The sequence below is a fragment of the Eptatretus burgeri genome, chromosome 12, assembly GCF_056783735.1.
Source record: "Eptatretus burgeri isolate ZD-2024b chromosome 12, Ebu_testis_v1, whole genome shotgun sequence".
Taxonomy (NCBI): domain Eukaryota; kingdom Metazoa; phylum Chordata; class Myxini; order Myxiniformes; family Myxinidae; genus Eptatretus; species Eptatretus burgeri.
The window spans coordinates 87426858-87447699 of NC_140972.1; the positions used below are offsets into that span (position 1 = coordinate 87426858).

Sequence of the window (20842 nt, forward strand, 5' to 3'; positions counted from 1 at the left end):
ACGTTTCCCCTTTTTGTATGATCTCCTTTGATTAGATGACCTGTCACTTCGGCATAGATAAATTCGGAGGGGGAAGGGGGAAGGGGGGAAGGGGGAAGGGGGAAGGGGGAAGGGGGAAGGGGAGGGGAAGGGGGAAAGGGGGAGGGGAGGGGAGCGGGAGGGGGAGAGGGGAAGGGAGGGAAGGGAGGGGAGGGGGAAAGGGGGAGGGGGAAGGGGGAGGGGAAAGGGAAGGGAGGGGAGGGGAAAGGGGAGGGGGAAAGGGGGAGGGGAGGGGAGGGGAAAGGGGGAGGGGAAGGGAGGGGAAAGGGGGAGGGGAGGAGAAAGGGGGAGGGGGAAAGGGGGAGGGTGAAAGGGGGTTAGGGAGGGGAAATGGGGGAGGGGAGGGGGAAAAGGGGGGAACAAAAAACGTCGACTTGATTCAATTATGGTGAAGATCCGAATACAGATCCGGATCAGATATTTTTTTCAGTGATTCTTCACCATGGAAGATCGGGCTAAACTAATATCGAGCCAGATATTTCAAAAAGTTGTGGACGGATTGGGATGAAACTTGGTGGACAGGTTGGGTGTGCGGCAAGGACGAATTGATTCGATGGAATATGCAACAAACTTTATATTTTTCAGCTTAATAAACTAGAAAAAGGCCAAAAAGAAAAAATAGTAACGATTAATGGTTGACACAGCACAATTAAAATCGAAGTTTCAACACTCCATGCTACGAAATCAACAAAATGATCAATTTATAATTGTTAAAACGTTTCGGGATTTATCTTGCGGTGTAGACGCCGGCACGTTGGTAGGTGGTGTACACACTGGAAATTTTGTTTTATTATCGCTTCGTTCTTTTGTCGTTTCTCCTAGTAATTCCATATCAACTGTTATATTTGCGAAAATTTAGCAAATTCATTGTCGATTGAGAGTGATGAATTATACGTGAAGAATAACTTCAAATATAGAGAGATCTTTGTATTCATCCGCCTCTCAGTGTTGGTCACTTTACCTTGCCTCTCGATCGCGACTTATCTGAGAATGGAGTATTTGGTCCCTGTAACTGGTGCGTATTTAGTATAACAGAAGATTTCAACTTAAGTTTGTGTTGCGGTAGAGAATACTTTTATTGTTTTGTTTTTTTAAGTTTTGTTTTTTTTTTGCAAAAGTTCTGAACTGATTGATACGTACAACTTTTCCATTCAGAGAAATGGTAAAGACAAACTTTCATCCTCATTCCTGACAAGATAAGCTCGTGAGAGAGTGTTGGTCTCGGCAAATTTTGTTTTATCGCTCGATGAGAAACTTTATGACTGGTCACTCACTTCCTGGATGACAGACGTGATGAGACCGTTTGACCCACCCTGGTAGTAAATAGCGTAGTCCGCTACATGGCGCTGCAGGCCCTCAACGGGCCCGCAATGCAAGTCACAGTTCAACTCCTGCATTTGAAACAGTTTATTCAAAATACCCAAATTGCACCATTTGGAATTCTGCACCGTAATATATGGATATTTTATATATATATATATATATATATATATATATATATATATATATATATATATATATATATATATATATATATATATATATATATATATATTTGTTCTTGTTCTTCTTGTTCTTCTTCGCCACAGCGGATTATTCGTTATGATTTGGCACAGGTTTTACACCAGATGCCCTTCCTGACGCAACCCTGGTCGCCTCTTACGACACAGGGATATGGTACACCTATTTTAACCGGGGTATACACCGGCCAGGTATACTGGTACTCACTTCGCCAACCTTGGAAGGATGACAGGCTGAGTCAACCTCCTGGTGTGTATTAATTCAGTGGCCGAACGGGGCTTGAACTCAGGACCTTTTAGATCCCAAGCCGCTACCCTAACCTAACGCTATTTATGTATTTATGTATATATGTATATGTATGTTAGGGTGGTCCAAACTGTTACAGTAAAAAATGATGTTGGTCAAATTATTTCTCCACATACCTTATTTTTGTCCACTAGGGTTAACTTACACATGTGTGGAATTTGAGCTCGATTTGTGGATATTTCGAGGTCACCCCAAGCATGTCCATATATATATATATATATATATATATATATATATATATATATATGGTCTAGCCTGGTGTGTTGGCGCAGTGGTTAGGGCAGCGGCTTGGTATCCAAAAGGTCCTGAGTTCAAGCCCCGTTGGGCCACTGAATTAATACACCAGGGGGTTGACTCAGCCTGTCATCCTTCCGAGGTCGGTGAAATGAGTACCAGTATACTGGGCCGGTGTATACCCCGGTTAAAATAGGTGTACCATATCCCTGTGTCGTAAGAGGCGACCAGGGTTGCGTCAGGAAGGGCATCCGGCGTAAAACATGTGCCAAATCACTATGCGGATCGGATGATCCGCTGTGGCGACCCCTAACGGGAGCAGCCGAAAGGAGAAGAAGAAGATATATATATATATGGTTGCCAAATAGTTACACGTTTTGCCTCATGATCACAGGGAACTCCTTGAATCGCACTGTTAGGAAAACTAACCCTAACAAAGGAAAAGATTGTCCAGATCCTACAGCATCCACAGTTACCCAACTGTCCTCAGCGGCTGCAGATCAAGGATTAAGGGGAACACCTCAAGTTGGAGGACCTTGTGACAAAAAGGACCAGTTCCTTCTTTGATGTTTTGATAGAAGGTGGAATAGCAACCTCTCAAACATTCTTGAAGAAACCTCCTGGTCAGTGGACAGATGATCCATTGTACAATGACCTACGGGCTCGGTCCTTTCAGCTCAAAGTAGTAAATGACACTGCGGAACAGGGAATCAGCCTAATTCAAAAATATGATGAAACATTAACCAAGGATGAGGACAATTCCTGCTTGGACTGGTATCAAACCACCATAAGATGATCCCGACTCCAGCTAAGGCAGCAGTACAATCATAAATTGTTACGTTACAAACATTTGTATCATATCATATGTGGGACCCCTGATTTCGGAATAAAATGGGGTGACCCCTAAATATTGTTTTCTTGAAGAAAAATTTTGTGTTCTCTTTAGTTATATATGAAGGCATAAAAATAGCCTTGTCGAGAGAGGAAATGTGTTCATTATTTTTTCTGGACCACCCTAATGTTATTGTATGTATGTATGTATGTATATATTTCTGTTTATATGTATGTATATATGTACATGTATATTTATATTGTTACGGCTGTGCAAATCGGCAGAACACCATAAAGGTCCTTAGATCAGTTATGCCGGTAAGTCTGTGTTCAGATAGGTTTCCCCACCGTTGTTTAGAGGGCTGTGATCCTTTGAGGTAGTGTTTTTCTTTTCCTATCGTTATTTTGGACCAACCACATCTCAACCACCATTACAATAACCAACATCGCTCCCAGATAACCGCAACGCCAACCACGCCACCATCACCACAACCAGGATCGCTTCCATCACCAATCACAACCAAATCACCACCACCAACGTTGCTCTCGACCACCACTTCGCGGCAGCCTCCACCACCAACATCGTTCCCACACAACAACAATTACGCCAACCACCTAACCACCTACCCACTACGCCAACTGTCGATCCCCTTCTCCACAAACCACATCACAACCCTCTCCGCTCATGTAGACCGTCTCTACGAAGCGAAGGAAACCAGAGGAGTTCCGATGGTGCGTGCATTTTCCCGCCTGTTTTCCCCGCGCTTTGGTGTGGGGGAAGGGCAATGCGGGTCAAAGGTCATGTGAAGGAGGGGCCTCATTTTGGGGGAATGAATCTCCTTGGACCTGTGCCAAGAATGATTATCTTGGCCCCCGCGCGCCCCGCGGGGAGGGAGGGGATCGAGAGGGCACGCCCCTTTTCTGGAAGCTTCCCGCAGGAGCTGGAAGGAGGGGTGGAGCAATAAACAGGGATGAGCAAGGCATTGGAACTGGGGGATATAAGGGCGCGCAGGACACCAGTTGGGGGCTTTTTGTCGTCTTTGGGTTGGTGGTCGTCTTCGTGGTGGTTCACTGGTGGTCTTCTTCATGTGCATTGGTGGTTTCATCGTCGTCGAGGTGGTGCCTTCTCCTTGGGCGCCCCAAGTCATGTGTGTTGTGCGCGGTGGTCCGGGTAGAGACGCGGACGGGAGGCACCGCTTTGCAGCTCTGCCGCACAGCTTGTGCACCCGGGAGTAGAGCGCCGGAGAGAGCTCGCCCACCATCGCGCCACGAGGGTGCAGGTAACCAGCAACGGTCTCACGAGGTCCGTTCGGTCAACCAGGCTCCACGCCATAAAGGTCTACGGACCCTGTCTGGCGCCCTGGTCTTTGAGGGTGGCCTTTTCCTTTCTTTTGAATGAATGTTGGTGGCGCCGTGTCCTGTAAGTAAAAACTTAAGTGACTAGATAATTGCTGATAGACGGTCATATTGCTTTCACCTTGCTCGTGTCTTTGTCCCCGTCCCGTGCATGATTGTTTGCCTGTATACGTGCTGTTGAATACCTGCATTGATTGCATAGCTGTACATACGTGCATACATGTATAATAAATGTGCTGATCTAAGTGTAACCCGTTCGTCGTATCTTATTCCCCAATTGGAACGCCATATTGCATCGGACCGAACAGAACGGACCGCTTGAGCAGTTCATGTCCAACCCGACCTGCGCTGCGGTACGGTCTCCTGGTAGGCTACTCGCGCAGGTACTTAGGTATATCGATATTCGGCGATTGACCCTATTTTGCGCAGGTAGAAAATTGGCTAGGCCGTGGTGGGGTTGAAGACCCACCCGTGACAGGGTTCCGGCGTTGTTCCGGAAGGTCATGACTGAATTGTCCGTCCGGTGGGCGAGCGGCTACTATTCGTGAAAAGCGGTCGTTCGCATGCCGGTGGGCGCAAATTCGTAACAATATGTATGTGTATATGTATATTTGTATGTATATGTGTATGTGTATGTGTATATATTTGTACATGTAATGTATGAATATGTGTATTTATGTGTGTGTATATTCATGAATATGTGTATGTATATATGTATGTATGTATGTATATATATATATGTATTTGTATACATGCATGTATGTAAGAATATGTATATTTATATGTATGTATTCAATTCAATCAAGTCCCTCCTGTGCAGCTTCTCTTCTCAGGGTAGCTCACCAGATGACAGGATTTGGGCAAAGCCTTCGGGAGCCCCAATCTTTGAGAGGAGGGAAACCACGGGGTAGCATTCCTGGGTCAGATTGCAGGAGAGTGTGTCGGAGTGGTGCTGAGGTGTCGTCCACCATATGGCGGTCTCCTTTGGTTAACCTGAGGCGGTCCCTTCGGGTGGGTGCCTTGAATGTCCTATCACGAAGAGAGGATGATCACCTCTCTCTGTTATCATCTGAGCTCGTGTTTGGACATCGGTATTGCAGCACTCTCTGAGGTTCGGAGACCAGATTGCGGCGAGATCATGGTGGGTGGTTACACCTACCATTGATCTGCTTGCTCTGATGGTTACCATGCCCAAGGAGTTGATGTAGGTGTGTCTAATAAGATGACTCCAATGATAATTGAGGTAACACCAGTCAACGAGCGTATTATGAGACTAACAATTCGTCACTCCTTCGGTGTCATTTCCCTGGTCTCTGTTTATGCTCCGACTGAGGCAAGTGATCTCACTGTGAAGGATGCATTCTACGCCACGCTTGAGTCTGTGGTTGATCAGTGCCCCAGACGAGATACACTTCTCGTCTTGGGTGATTTCAATGCATCGACTGGAACTGAAAGGGATGGTTATGAGAAATGTGGTGGTCCACACGGGTCCAGAACTGTGAACCTGAATAGCACCAAGTTCTTTGACTTTGCAAAAAGTCATGGACTGGGGGTGGTTTCATGGTTTCAGCGTCCACAGGCTCATCAATGGACTTGGTATTCCAACGCTGGTGGTGTGGCAAAGGAGAATGGCCATGTGATTGTTGATGGTCACTGGAGGATGATCCAGAACTGCAGGGTCGACCAGAGTGCTCAGTTCCCAAATACTGACCACAGGCTTGTTGTAGCAACTCTGAAGTTTCAGCTTAAATCTACGAGAATGGTACCATCCCAGCCGAGGTTGGATGTTGGCCAGCTCAAGAAGGAGGGGGTAGCTGAGGAGTTTGCAAACAGGCTGAGTGGAGATTTGAGGAGTCTGGGTGCTTTGCGAGGTCCTGAAGTGCCTTCAAGACCACCGTCCTTGATGTTGCCGGTGGATGTCTTGGAACTCACCATAGGGCAAAGAAGAAGTTTGTCTCTCAAGGGACACGGATACCATTGCCCAGAGTCGCAGGGCCAGGCTGAATGGCATTGCTGAGCTGTTCATGGAGCTGAGGCGTAAAACTGTATGTGCGCGAAGGGTGGACAAGGGAGCCTATGTGCGAGGTATCTGTGAGGAGGTAGAGCATCACCTGTGGTCAAGGGATTCTCGTCCTGCTTTCAGGGGAATTCGCGCATTGCGTTCATCCAAGCCCATCACTCGGATCACTGCAGTTAGAGCAGAGGGTGGAAGGCTCTTGACAGGAGTCCGAAGTGAAGGTCTGCTCGGCTAGTTACTTTGAGCGGTTGCACCAGGCTGATCCACCAGCTGTCGAGTTGGATGTCAGGGGTGTTACACTCCCTGTTCCTGACCCTCCAATCAACTGCGTTCCATCTTCGCTTGTGGATTCACAGGCTGCGGTGAACCGGTTTAAATGGGGTAAAGCTCCAGGGATCTGTGGCATCCATGCTGAACTTCTCAAGGCTGGTGGAAATGCTGCACTCGTGTTGTTGCATGCAGTTCTGTGCTCTGCTTGAAACACAGGCATCATCCCTACTGACTGGAAGAGGGGCCTTGTTCCTCTCTGGAAAGGGAAGGGTGATTGCCAAGACTGCAACAACGACCGAGGCGTGATGCTGCTCTCAGTGCCCGGCAAGGTCTTTGCTCAGATAATTATTGATGGGGTTCACCACCATCTGCTTGAGCACCATTGTCCACAGCTGTCAGGCTTTACACCAAAGAGGTCAACGATTGACCGTATCCTTGCTCTTCGGGTCCTCACCGAACGCAGACGAGAGTTTCGGCAGGGGCTGCTTGCAGCCTATGTTGATCTCTGTAAAGCGTTCGATTCAGTGAATCGGGATGACCTCTGGAGGATTCTTGGTCTTCGTGGGGTGCCACCAAAACTGATCGATCTGATGTCTGAACTCTACTCTGGTACTGAGAATGCTGTGAGATGTGGTGGTACCATCTCTGACTTATTTCTTGTTGTTACTTGACTTTGTCAGGGGTGTGTACTGGCCTCCACACTTTTCAGCACTTGTATGGACTGGATTTTCGGGAGGATGTCGGAGAGATCAAGCTGCGGTGCATCATTTGGGAATGTCAACATCTCTGACCTTGATTTCGCAGATGATGCAGTCATCTTTGCGGAGACTTTAGATATCCTTTTGGGGGCCCTCGAGGTGCTGAATGAGGAGTCTGAGCCGCTGGGATTACGGGTTTCTTGGGTCAAAACTAAGATCCAGGCTTACAATGACATCTTGGATGCTGCTGTCTTCTCTGTGCCTGTTTGTGGTGAGGATGTTGAGGTCGTGGAGAGATTCACTTACCTTGGCAGTGATATTCATGTCTCTGCTGCCTGTGAGTCAGAGGGCAATAGACGTCTGGGTCGTGCCTTGGGAGTCATGGATTCACTGGATAATGGGGTGTGGCGCTGGCGGCATCTGTGCGGGAGGATGAAAGTCAGTCTTCAGGTCCTTGATACTTCCAGTCTTGCTCTATGGATGCGAGACTTGGACTCTGACCAATGATCTGAGACGGAGACTTAATTCCTTTAGTGCCAGGTCTCTTCCGAGAATCCTTGGCTATCGCTGGTCGGACTATGTGTCCAACGAGCGGTTGCTGAGGGAGACTCAAATGAGATTTGTTACCTGCATAGTTCGTCAGCTGCAGCTGTGTGGACATGTGGTTCATTTTCCTGACGCTGATCCTGCTCACCAGATTCTCTCAACGAGGGAGTCTCATGAGTGGAGGAGGCCAATGGGCCGACCACGTTCCTCGTGGTTGCTTCAGGTTGATCGGCATCTCAAGGAGATGGGGATGGGCCAGGCATCTGCCTGGGGGATGGCCAGATGGAGGCCCCTGGAGAACCGGCGAAAGTGGACGCAGTGAGGCGCTGCTCTGGCGCATGCTCCCATACCTGACCTGACCCGACAACCAACCGGATGATAAACAGTGACATACAACAGAAGGAACTTTAATATGCGCAAATATCAATCGGTCTTCACTGCTCTCACATCTGGAGAGGTTTGAGCTACACATAATTACTGGACAGGATTGAATACAAAGTTATTCGACTTGTCAACTCTCCCAATATGACCTCAAAACTCGACCCGCTCAAATTATGCCGCATCGTAGGTTCTCTTTCTCTTTTCTTCACACATTACTTCGGTTTCTGCTCACAAGAACTTTCTGCTTGTGTACCTCCACCTTTAGCGACACCAAGGAATACTCGACAAGCCACTACATCACCTCATTATTGTGTGGCCATTGGCAACTCAAGGGTGGGCCGTTACGATGTTTGTTTCCTCCCCTCCACTGTCAAACTCTGGACCTCTTTATCTTCTCACGTCTTCTCAAACACTTACGATCTTCCCCTTTTCAAAAAGCAGATTTTTTTTACTTTCTCAAATACTCTTCGGCTATTCTTTTTCCTTTTCTATTAATGCAGTTCTTTTATTCAAGGCATTGCCTCGATGAGGACTATTCAGTCCGTGACTGAAGCCTTCAACATTACAAAATAAATAAATAAATCGCAATTCAATCAATAATTCATCAGTCGCTGTAAATTTCCACACATGAAAGTACAATTCACGGTCAATGCTTAATCAAAGTTACAGGCATATCTTTCAATGCAGTTTCAAATACTTCAATAACTCTTTACAAAGGCAACTTTACACTCGCGTTTTAATTCACCCCCTTTTAACAGGATTCCTGCCGTGAATCAAAGTTAAAATCTTGCAGTGTGCAAACGTGCAATTAAACCTTTTGCCATGTCGAATCGAACATGTATATCGGTGAACCTTTTGCCGTGTGAAAACGACTGCGTGATCGAAGCGAGTATGAAACTGAATGATCGTGCTGAGACAAACCTTGGATGTTAGTGATCAGCTTTGAGTGTGGAGAGTGAGCCTCGCTGGAATTGGCATGCAGATTGGTATCTCACCACTTATCCAGCCGAACCACAAGAAGGCACGAGGTGGAGGGAATGACCTTTGCCTACTTTGTTGGCTCTTCATGAGCACAACCGATCTGCCAGCAGGAGTGAGGCCGTACACCAGCCTGATGCACTAGATCAATAACCATTAACCAGGTCAGTGGTCACCGTGTGCTCAATGCCAAAGCTCAAGATACCATCGCTGCCTGTCTCCCGCTGTGTGCCCAGCACTCTGCCATTACAAGGCTCCGTGCGCTGGATCTCTGGTTTACATCCAAGATCACCTCCGTGTCGCATTTGCGTCTCCTTCTCTCAATGGCTCCTCATTTCACCTTTTTATGACAAACTTGCAAGGTCAATCTCGAAGCAAGGCAACACTCTGTCTGAATCCAAAGATTGACCACAGCTTAACCATGGGTTCAAAACTTCGGTTTCCAGAACAAAACTTTCACCCAATTCATTCACACATTGTAATGCCCCTTTTGACCAAAACATTCAGCCTCAACACCAGTCATCTTCAAAGGTCTGTTGACAATCCCTCTCGATGTCACAATGCCAATGACATATGTCGATGTCTGTGCACAAATCCTTTGTCCTGCATTACCTCATTTAATTAATTCACGGAAACTCGAGTTGCCTTTCTCCCCAAATTATCAGAATCATGTCTTTAACGCAAAACTTGACATTTCCAATCATATAGGGTTTACTAATCCATAACAATATGGGGATGGACATAATACGGATGCGAGTAATGATGAGGGGTAGGGGAGAATGCAATTTGTAGACAAGATTGAGACAGAAGCAAAATTTGGGGATGGGGTATGATGGGGTGGGTTGGGGGGTCATTATAGGGTGTAGAAAAGATCTTTGTGTTGGTTGGGGGATGGTCTGATATGGTGGTGAACAGCTGATTGAAGACTTGGGGTGAAGAATGAGATTGAAGAGGATGTTGAAGTTGGCTCCACAGGCAGAAGAAAAGAGAAACAAATGAGTAGAGGGGAGCAGTAATCTGGATTTTGGGAGTTTTATGAGAAGGGGGCTGCCGTTGCACTCCGTGCACCTTGCAGATATTTGTGGGGGTGGGGGGAGGGGTAGGGTTGGGCAAAGCATGAAGGGAGCACACTGCGAAGATCACAGAGAGACGAGCAACTTCTTGGCGATGGTGAAGTGATTGGTCCATAGACTCAGCTTCATCGCAAAAGATTCCAATGGGCTTTGAAGGTCTTTGTTTCTATGGCTTCAAGCTGAGCAAAATGTGAGGCAGGGGAGCCAGCCCAGAGAGGAGAGTAGTATAGTATTCCATCAAGCTGTGGATGAAAGCCATGTACTTGGATAGGAGCTCAGGTGTGCCAAGGAAGGAATTTGCATGACAGAGGATGCCCAATCAGCGACTGGATTTAGAGTTTAGAGGCCAACTTTGAAATGTGGTTTGCTCAAGAGAGATCCTGACTGATAGTGAGACCCTAGAGTTTGAGTGACTGGACTTCTTCGAGAGGGTTGTTGAGACAGTCGATGGGAGGTTTTGAAGTACAGTCCTTTCGGAGAGAGAGACAGAGACAGAGACAGATAGATATTGTGTGAGATTTCTCAGGGTTAAGATGTACCGTATTCCAAGTGCTTGACCAGCTTGTGATTTTGTTATTGTCTGCAGAGAGAGAATAGGTTGCTGCCTGTCTGTCAGAAGAGGAGGAGGAGAGATGTCATGGCAGAGGATGGGTTCATCAGCAAAGAGATAAAGAGGATTTTCCAGACAGTCAGATAGATCATTTATGAAGATTAGGAACAGATTGGCACTGAGGACACTGCTTTGGGGTACTCCTTTAGCCTTGACAGGGAGAGGAGAAGACATTATTCTGTTGAGAGCCACATGTTGGCTGGGAGAGTAGAGGAAGTCAGTAAACCATGCCATAGGCAGAGAGTTTGGAGAGTAAGGCAGGATGCCAAACTGTATCCAAAGCACGAGATATGTTCAGCAAGATGGCCCTTATCTCATGTCTGACATTGACGGCCTCAATCCATTGTTGAGAGAGTAGAAGCAGCCTGTCCAAGGTAGAGTGACCTGGTGTGAATTCCAATTTATGATCTGAGATTAGGTATTTGGAGAAAAGGAATTATTTTATGTCAACTGCAATGATGAATTTTATGACCTTGCCGATGATTGGAAGTGAGCTCATTGGTCTGTAGTTAAGAGGATCCATTTTTGCATTTTGCAATGCAGTGATGTTGCTTGATTTCCAAGCAGATGGAAGATGACCTCGGGCAAAGGGCAAAGAGAGGAAGTGCAAGAGCAGCATTTGTGCAAGAAAGAGGAGGTGCAATATGAGCACCAAATGTACTGTGCAAAGTAAACACAAAAGGAATCACAAGGAAGTTTGACACAGGTGGAGGACATTTAGCCCATCGTGCCTATGCCACATCAAAACCACACTAATTTATCAACACCAGATCAAAACAAGAAAAATTCAAAATGTCTTTTTTTTTCTTTCTTTCCAGGGGAAGGGTCATAGGCATAGATGGTCTTGGGTAAAAACGTAAGAAAAAACACACATCAACCACACAACACCCCTTTACGAGACGCCCACCAAAAACACTCCGTACACATGGATACAATCACCCATCAGTGCTCAAGCTACTGAAATGTCCTGCCAACATCTCGATACCCATCCATCTCCAATACTTCCAGGTACCTATCCAATTCCAATTTCAACTTATCTACTGTTTCTGCTGCCACTACCTTTCCAGGGAGATCATTCCCCTGCCTTGCTACCGTCTTAACTCTCCCCATCTTTACTCTCAGGCTATGGCCCTGGTCCTGTCACTGTCTACTCTGTTGAATAATTCTTCTGCATTTGTTTTGTATCTACCCTTCATTATCTTCAACATCTCTATCGTATCTCCTCGTAACCACCTTCTTTCTAGTGTATAAAGCCCTGTCTCCTTCAGCTGCTCATCATAGCTGAGCCTAACTAGGCCTGGAATCAATCTAGTAGCCCTACACTGAACCCTCTCTATGGCATCTATGTCCTTCCAGAACTGTGGTGACGAAAACTGCACACAATATTATAGAGGAAGCCTCACTAAATTCCTGTACAATGTTAGCACCACCTCTATTGATTTATAATTGATCCCCCTCCAAGTACAACCTAAAACCCGATTTGCTTTACCTACTTTACCAATTGCTGCCTGGTATTGTGCTACCTGCTTACCTCCCGTATCTATTACCACCCCCAGATCCTTCTCCTGTGTGACACGCTGCAAAATTGCCTCTCGCATCCTGTAATCTCTATTTTCATTGTTCTTTCCCATCCCCAACACCTTACACTTCTTCAGGTGAAATTACATCTGCCAATCTTTTGCCCAATCTTTGCAAGAATCAATACTTTCCTGTATCTGATCACCACCCACTCTGCAATCCACCTTCCCTCCAAGCTTTGTGTTATCTGCAAATTTAGAAAGCTTTCTCTTTACTCCATTATCCAAATCGTTGATGTAGTAATGGTCCGAGTACTGATCCTGAGGTACCCCACGACTTATGTCCTCTCAGAAAGACATCCTCCCACTCACAGCCACTCTTTGCTTCCTATCACTAAGCCAGTTTGCAATCCAATTAGCTACCTCACCAGCAACTCCACAAACCCTCACTTTGGCTAACAACCTCCGATGAGGTACTTTATCAAATATCTTCTTAAAGTCTAGATATACTATGTCCACTGCCTTTCCCTCATCCACCCAATCAGACACTGCTTCATGGAACTCTAAAAGATTTGTTAAACTGAAACTACATTTGTTAAACTCATGCTGACTACCTTTAATTAGTTTGTATTTATTTAAATGGTTCTTCATCTGGTCCTTAATTAATGTCTCCAACACATTCTCCACAACGGAAGTCAAACAAACAGGTCTATAGATTCCCAATTCTTCTCTGGATCCTTTCTTAAATAATGGTGTTACATTTGCTAATCTCCAATCCTCTGTTACCTCTCCTGACTCCAGGGAACTATTGAAAATATCTGTTCATATCTCGCTTACCTGCTCAGCTACCTCCCTCGATACTCCCTGGTGCATATTATCTTCGATTTCCTAGCTGTTCCTTTCCTTCCTCCACCCCAGCCTGGATCTTCTGTAAAAGCCCTTCCTCACCTTCTTGATAGATACTCTCAGTATTGACAATTCTCCTCTTCACTATGTTCTCGTGTAAAAGTTGAAGCTGTTTAATAAGCCTGCCATCTCACTTTCCTCATCAACCACTCTCCTGGTACTCCTCCTCAATGGGCCCACACTTGTCCTAGCCTGTTCTTTACCCCTGATATACTTAAATAAAGCTTGCTATTATGTTTAATATTCTGAGCGAGATCCTTTTCGTACTCTATTTTGGCTTGCTTAGTTATTTTCTTCACTTGCCTCTGTTTTCTCTGATACTGATATAAATTGAACTCCAGTCCTATTATTTTAAACCGAATAAATACCTTCTGCTTCTCCTTAATAGCGTTCCTGATCTCACCACTCAACCACCCTGGTCTCTTTCTGTTTCTAGTTTTCCACCTCATTGGAATGTACTTAATCTGCACTCTACACATTTGGTCCTTCAAGGTTTCTCATTTCTCTGATGCTGATTGTCCTGTTGTTAGAGTCTCCAAATCTACATCACCCAATTCTCTCCTCATACCCTCAAGGTTTGCCTTCCTGAAGTCTAATAGCCTTACCCTACTATCCTGAACTCTAACCCTTAACAGAATGTCTTTCACAACTCACTTGATCCTAAATGCCTTCCGACCTCCACCATATTGGGATCGTTATTTAAATGGGGATCTAACACTGCACTATCCTGAATTGGCTTATCTATAAACTGAGTTAAAAAGCAATTCCAGATTAAATCTTGGAAATCCTCATCCGCTCTGCCCTTTCTCTGTTCCTGGGCACAATCTATCCCTGGCAAGTTAAAATCCCCCATAATCAATACTCTTCCCTTACCACATGCCCTTTTGAATTATTCATGTACTCCTCCTTCCTCCTCTTCCTTCATACCCGGAGCCCTATAAAAGCATCCTCCCAGTATCTTCCTGTTTTTACAATCTCTAATCTTGACCCATACAGAATCCTCAACATTAATTCCCTCCTTCATGTCACTCCTTTCTCTTCATACAATGCTGTCCTTTACCCACATTGCTACTCCTCCACCTATTCTCTCCTTCCCATCACACCGATACACCTTGTAGCCTTCTAATCCTGTCCTCCTGTTACTCTCCTCATTAAAGCATGTCTTACTGCAAATAATCTATATTGCATTCCCACTGTCTATTTTGGCCTCAAGATCTTCCTCATTATTTTGGGACATCCTCCTCAAGGCCCAGCAGTCAAAATACCATCCTCCTCTGAAGAGTGGCATACTTTGTGATTCACAAGTACCAGGATGGCAGTTTTGCATCTCATCTCATTGTGTCTGGAATCTAAACCCAATTGGATGACTTAAAAAATCTACACTTACATCAACTGATCTAACTGTGACAAAAGAGAAACGACGAATTTTCTTTCCTAACAGTTATTATCTCCACCACCAAAGGTGGATGGAGATCATGTCTTCATCGCTGTCTGTCTGTCTGTGACTTTCTGTCTGTCTGTCTCTCTGTGCAGGATATCTCAAAAAGTTATGGATTGATTCAGACAGAATTTGGTGGACAGGTTGGGTGTGTAACAAGGACAAATTGATTAGATTTCAGTGAAGATCCTGACACTGGAATTTTATATATGATTCTTCACTTTTGAGAGATGGGTCCAAAAATGATATATAGCAAAATATCTCAAAAAGTTAGGATGGATTCAGATGAAACCTGGGGGACAAGTTGGGTGTGATGAGGACAAATTGATTTAATTTTGGTGAAGATTTGGATACAAGAATCTCAAAAAAAAATTCTGTGATTCTCCACCATTGAGAAATGCAGCAAAAAAACTAGATGCAGCATGACATTTCAAATTGTTGTGGACGAGTTATGACAAAACTTGGTGAATGAGTTGGGTCGGTGACAAGAATGAGCCGATTACATCTTGGTTAAGGTCCGGAAGCAAATCCGGCCTATCATTGGGATGCAAAACGTAAACTGTTCAGCTTGTCGGAGGTATGGGCTCTACCGAGTGCCGTTCTAGTTGTTGCTTTATCGTACATTGCTATGGATTATTTTGGTTGTCTTTATTCCTTTGCTTTTTTCCCATGATCATAAGTAAGCAAAGAAAAAAACAGCAAAAAAAAAAATTTTGCTCGTTATATTGCTTCTATTTTGCCTTTTTAATGTTTGTTTTTTTTTCAATTTATGTTATGGCAGTAGTTCAAGAGACTGTTTTGTGTTGGCTACTTTACCTTTCCATGTTGCTTTCCCTTGATTTGCTTCTGTATACAATTTTACATTGTTCAACAATTGATTTTATTTATTACACAAAATGTTTCACATGCCCGTTGCACTTGGTCACAATAATTTTTCTTTTTCTTTGTATTTTTAGTCCGAATGTTTTTTTTTTCTTTTTTTGTCACTGAAGTTTGATTATTTTTGCTTTTTAATTTTTTTATTTTTTGTGCAGAATATTGATTTATGCTTTCTGTTATGTAATATAATTATAAAGTTTTTAATTAATTTATTTTTTTCCATCAACTTTATATATCCTGCTTTCTTTTGTATTGCAGAGGTGGTCGGCAAACTCTGCCCAGCAGTCATTGCTTTGTACAAGCTCTTCAAGTGTGTGAGGCACAACAAGAAGCAGTGTCAATCTCTATGGGAGAGTGTGAAACGTATTGATGGTCTTCTTCAGAAACAGAAAGATTATTCAAACAAACAAAGTGATGTAGTTGTTGAGTTTAACGAATTAGCAATTAAAATTGAAAAATATATTAATAAGTTGGAAAATTCCCCTGCTCTGAAAAGTTTGTTCCATTCTATCAATGCAAAAGACCGTTTCGAGCAGTTTTACAGGGAGCTTGAAACCATTGTTCAGGCTTTAACACTGCAAGCTGTCATCAGCCCCAAAAAGTCAGAGGAGGAGGAGGAGGAGGAGTGTATTGAAAAACGATGCATGAAGAAACGACAGGAAGATTTCACTGCTGATGTCATTGACAGCATCATGGAAGGTTGTTCTTGTATTTATAAAGTTATGATATTGTTGACCTACTCTGATGAAATTAGTGTGAAGTTATTATTAGCATTTATTGTTGGCAAAAATGTGAGTCATGGTCACAAATGGCCATTCTCATTCAATATATTTTTTGCAGTTTTGTGTGGTTAAATTACTTTAAAACTTTATGCAAATTTTGTGATAATTGTTCATTCACTTATTACTTTTTTTGTGGCATTTATGGGGGGGGGGCATGGCAAGACATTTGGCCAACAAGCAACTCCAGAAATGGTGGTGTTTCTCTTTGATTCACCAGTTCTAAATTCATGGATTGTTTATTTGCTGGAAAGCAGAGATCTTGAGTAAACCCAATAAGGTGTAATATTTAATGAGCAATTAACCCAACGTGAGAATGGGAAATACTATAAATATATTGATATTCTTGTAAAGGGTGTCATCAGCTTTCCTGGAAAGTGATTTCTGATTTGTCATCAGCTGTCATATTCTGTTGAACACATTACTCTATCATCAAAATATTTTAATTTACTTTCTCTGCTAACAACACATTCCTGAACAAATCTGAGGCAAATCCAAAGCCTGTCTTTGACTACCAGAGGGAAGCTGAAAGAACACATCGCTATGCTATTACAGACCGATCACATTGCTAAGCAGGATGGAAAGTTATTAAATTGGCAAAGTTTAACTTGTGGAGCTGTACATTTGTGGACTTTCTCACAAAATGCTCACTAAAGATTATGGGGTCGGGTACAAGATGGAGAAGCCATGTTAAACAACACCCCTCTTTTTGCATAGCCATGAGAAAAAAAAAAAAGAGTTCAACTTGAACCTTCGAACCTATAAGACTATAGTTAACTTGGTCTCTCAAACGGGCGAAGTAAAGCTGCTGGAGATTAACTTCCAGGACACCCAAGCGGAGATGTTCTGAGTACATGCAACGAGTCTACGGTGCGATTCATTTAGCCTGCACACTGGAGCTCAGTGTTTGGTTTTAAAGAGAATTTGATTATGCTGGAGAGCAATTTCTCAGCTCAAAATCCAGAGATAATGCTTTAAAAACAAAACGGGTTTTGTTTTTACAAGCATTGTTTTAAAGCACAAAAGCATTCTGTAAGAGGGATTGGGAACATTACAATCAATTGAGGGAAAAAGAAAAACCAGATCTGCACAACGTGCTTGATTGAGACAGAGGGACTTTTTGCCTATCTTAATCTAACTTCGCATGCAGACTTGCGCAGGAACATGAAACGATGAAATAATAAGATAGAAATGGAGGCGCCAAGGTTTAATGTGGCCTTTCTTTCTCTGGGGGATCCGGATGGGCCGAATATTTCACCACGTCAGGGGCTATGTTCTCTTCCGATGGATCGGCAGCTTGCACTGCTGGGCTACTTCCATTATTTGGTGCTGTCTTTCATTTGCATCGCCCACACCTGCTCCGGGACTGGCGACCCACCCCAGGATTTGACTGGCACTGGTCACTTTTTTTTTAAATCGTACTTCACGGTGGGTGGGAGAAACCCAATTTTCGTCATGTAAATGTATATTCAATAGCGCCACCTGGAGGAAACCGGTAATACAAGTCTCAATAATGCACACCAAAGACGTGACAAATGTTGGGAAATGATCCCGTTTGTAAGAATGTGCCCTTTGGTAGTTAGTTTAATTTACAACATCCTTTAAATGTTAATGTAATACTGTACCTTAAAAATGATTGTTATGTTCAATAAACAATTATAATTATTGTGAGGGACAGATGGATGGGGGTAGGGGTGGGGGTCCTGATCAAGCTCTTTACTGCACCTGAATTCAAGTAAATCTTGTCTTTTAATAGTAACTTAGAAGGATTTGGACCGTTTACATTCCAAAGTTTTCATCTGCTTGTTCAATCTGGGATGTTGTACTTGATGTATACTACCGGTATTTGATGGTGTCTGCTTTCCGCTACTGTTAAAGTGAAAATGTGATCCAAGAAAGTTTGATATGCTTTAATTTACTCGTGCTAATCCCGTCTTTTACTTCGTTGTTGTTTTTTGTTTTTTTTAGTGATCTCATCAGATATCAAAGGTGACATGCAAGAGAAGCTGAAGACACATTTGCACAAAATATTTTGGAAAATGGATGCGTTTGGTAAGGTTCATTTCATGTGCTCTTGTGTTTAAAAGCTCAACAAAATGTAAATATTTCATATTGTATCATTTCCCACATTCATTCATTGTTAATATCTCTCGTCCACGATGGCAGATGTCATCGGTTTTCATTTAATGACCACAGTTGTTTGCAGCAGAAAACAGACAAAGAACCATGCCAGTTCTTAGCAAGGTTTAGATTCACAATATAACTATATGGTAGCCTCAGGCAAGTACTGAAGCAACTCTGTAGTCCTAAGATATAAAAGCTCAACTTTGTTCAAAACTGTCCATGCAGAACATTTTAATCTCACTTTTTCCTTTTTACGATTCTGGCAGTTTTAATTTCTCTGCGAACCTTTAAACACTCACAATAAATTCACCCATTACTTTTTTCTGCTACTGCTTCTTTTGTGAATATTGCTTGGAGATTAATCAGTGGTTTCTCATTGCATAAATAACTTCTTGTCTCTGTCTCTGTCTCTGTCTCTGTCTCTGTCTCTGTCTCTGTCTCTGTCTCTGTCACTTTCTCTTTCTCTTTCTCTTTTTCTCTTTTTCTCTTTTTCTCTTTTTCTCTTTTCTCTTTTTCTCTTTTCTCTTTTTCTCTTTTTCTTTCTCTTTTTCTTTCTCTTTTTCTTTCTCTTTTCTTTCTCTTTTCTTTCTCTTTTCTTTTCTTTTCTTTCTCTTTTTCTTTCTCTTTTTCTTTCTCTCTTTTTCTTTCTCTTTTTCTTTCTCTTTTTCTTTTCTCTTTCTCTTTCTCTCTTTTCTTTCTCTTTCTTCTCTTTTCTTTCTCTTTTCTTTCTCTTTTTCTTTCTCTTTCTCTCTTTTCTTTCTCTTTTTCTTTCTCTTTCTTTCTCTTTTCTTTCTCTTTTTCTTTCTCTTTTTCTTTCTCTTTCTCTTTCTCTTTCTCTTTCTCTTTCTCTTTCTCTTTCTCTTTCTCTTTCTCTTTCTCTCTCTTTCTCTTTCTCTTTCTCTTTCTCTTTCTCTTTCTCTTTCTCTTTCTCTTTCTCTTTCTCTTTCTCTTTCTCTTTCTCCTTCTTTCTCTTTCTTTCTCTTTCTTTTTTTGTTTTTTCTTCTTTCTCTTTTTCTTTCTCTTTCTTTTTCTCTCTTTCTCTCTTTCTCTCTCTTTTTTCTCTCTTTCTCTCTTTCTCTCTTTCTCTCTCTCTCTCTCTCTCTCTCTCTCTCTCTCTCTCTCTCTCTCTCTCTCTCTCTCTCTCTCTCTCTTTTTCTCTCTTTTTCTCTCTTCTCTCTCTTTCTCTCTCTTTCTTCTCTCTTTCTCTCTTTCTCTCTTTCTCTTTCTCTCTTTCTTTTTCTCTCTTTCTCTTTCTCTCTTTCTCTCTTTCTCTTTCTTTTTCTCTCTTTCTTTTTCTCTCTTTCTTTTTCTCTCTTTCTTTTCTCTCTTTCTTTTTCTCTCTTTCTTTTTCTCTCTTTCTTTCTCTCTTTCTTTTTCTCTCTTTCTTTCTCTCTTTCTTTTCTCTCTTTCTTTTCTCTCTTTCTTTTTCTCTCTTTCTTTTTCTCTCTTTCTTTCTCTCTTTCTTTCTCTCTTTCTTTTTCTCTCTTTCTTTTTCTCTCTTTCTTTTTCTCTCTTTCTTTCTCTCTTTCTTTTTCTCTCTTTCTTTTTCTCTCTTTCTTTTTCTCTCTTTCTTTTTCTCTCTTTCTTTCTCTCTTTCTTTTTCTCTCTCTCTTTCTCTCTCTCTTTCTCTCTCTCTTTCTCTCTCTTTTTCTCTCTTTCTTTTTCTCTCTTTCTTTTTCTCTCTTTCTTTTTCTCTCTTTCTTTTTCTCTCTTTCTTTTTCTCTCTTTCTTTTTCTCTCTTTCTTTTTCTCTCGTCGTTCTGCCAAGTCTGGTGTTGGGCCTAACCCATTTTAACCCATTTTTTCAATCAAAATATTGCTTGCATGAATGAATGACAAAACTGATCATGAAAAAAATGCATCATTCAATCTCCTTCACATTAAAACAAAATTGATGGACGACATTGATGTAATCATACATATTCACCTCCTTAGCTCATATATATATATATATATATATATATATATATATATATATATATATATATATATATGTATATATGTGTGTGTAAATATATATATATATATATGTATATGTATATATATATATATATATATATATATATATATATATATATATATATATATATATATATATATATATATATATATATATATATATGTATATATGTGTGTGTAAATATGTATATGTATATGTATATGTATATATATATATATATGTATATATATATATATATATATATATATATATATATATATATATATATATATATATATATATATATATATATATATATATATATATATATATATATATATATATATACATTGTTATGGCTGTGGAAATTTGCAATACACCAGAAAGGTCCTCAGGTTAGA

The 20842-nt window shown here is 42.3% G+C and overlaps 1 protein-coding gene across 1 annotated transcript in view; it reads left to right on the forward strand.

Annotated features, from left to right (window-relative positions):
• The first annotated feature begins 939 nt into the window (after positions 1 to 939).
• Positions 940 to 20842, forward strand: part of LOC147016065 (uncharacterized) — an 88657-nt gene continuing 68754 nt past the window's right edge. Inside the window, exons 1-3 of the mRNA XM_085848753.1 lie at positions 940 to 1054; positions 15859 to 16299; positions 18348 to 18431. Of these exons, the coding sequence (XP_085704879.1) occupies positions 1030 to 1054; positions 15859 to 16299; positions 18348 to 18431 (550 nt within the window). The 5' untranslated portion in view covers positions 940 to 1029. The remainder of the gene's footprint in view (positions 1055 to 15858; positions 16300 to 18347; positions 18432 to 20842) is intronic.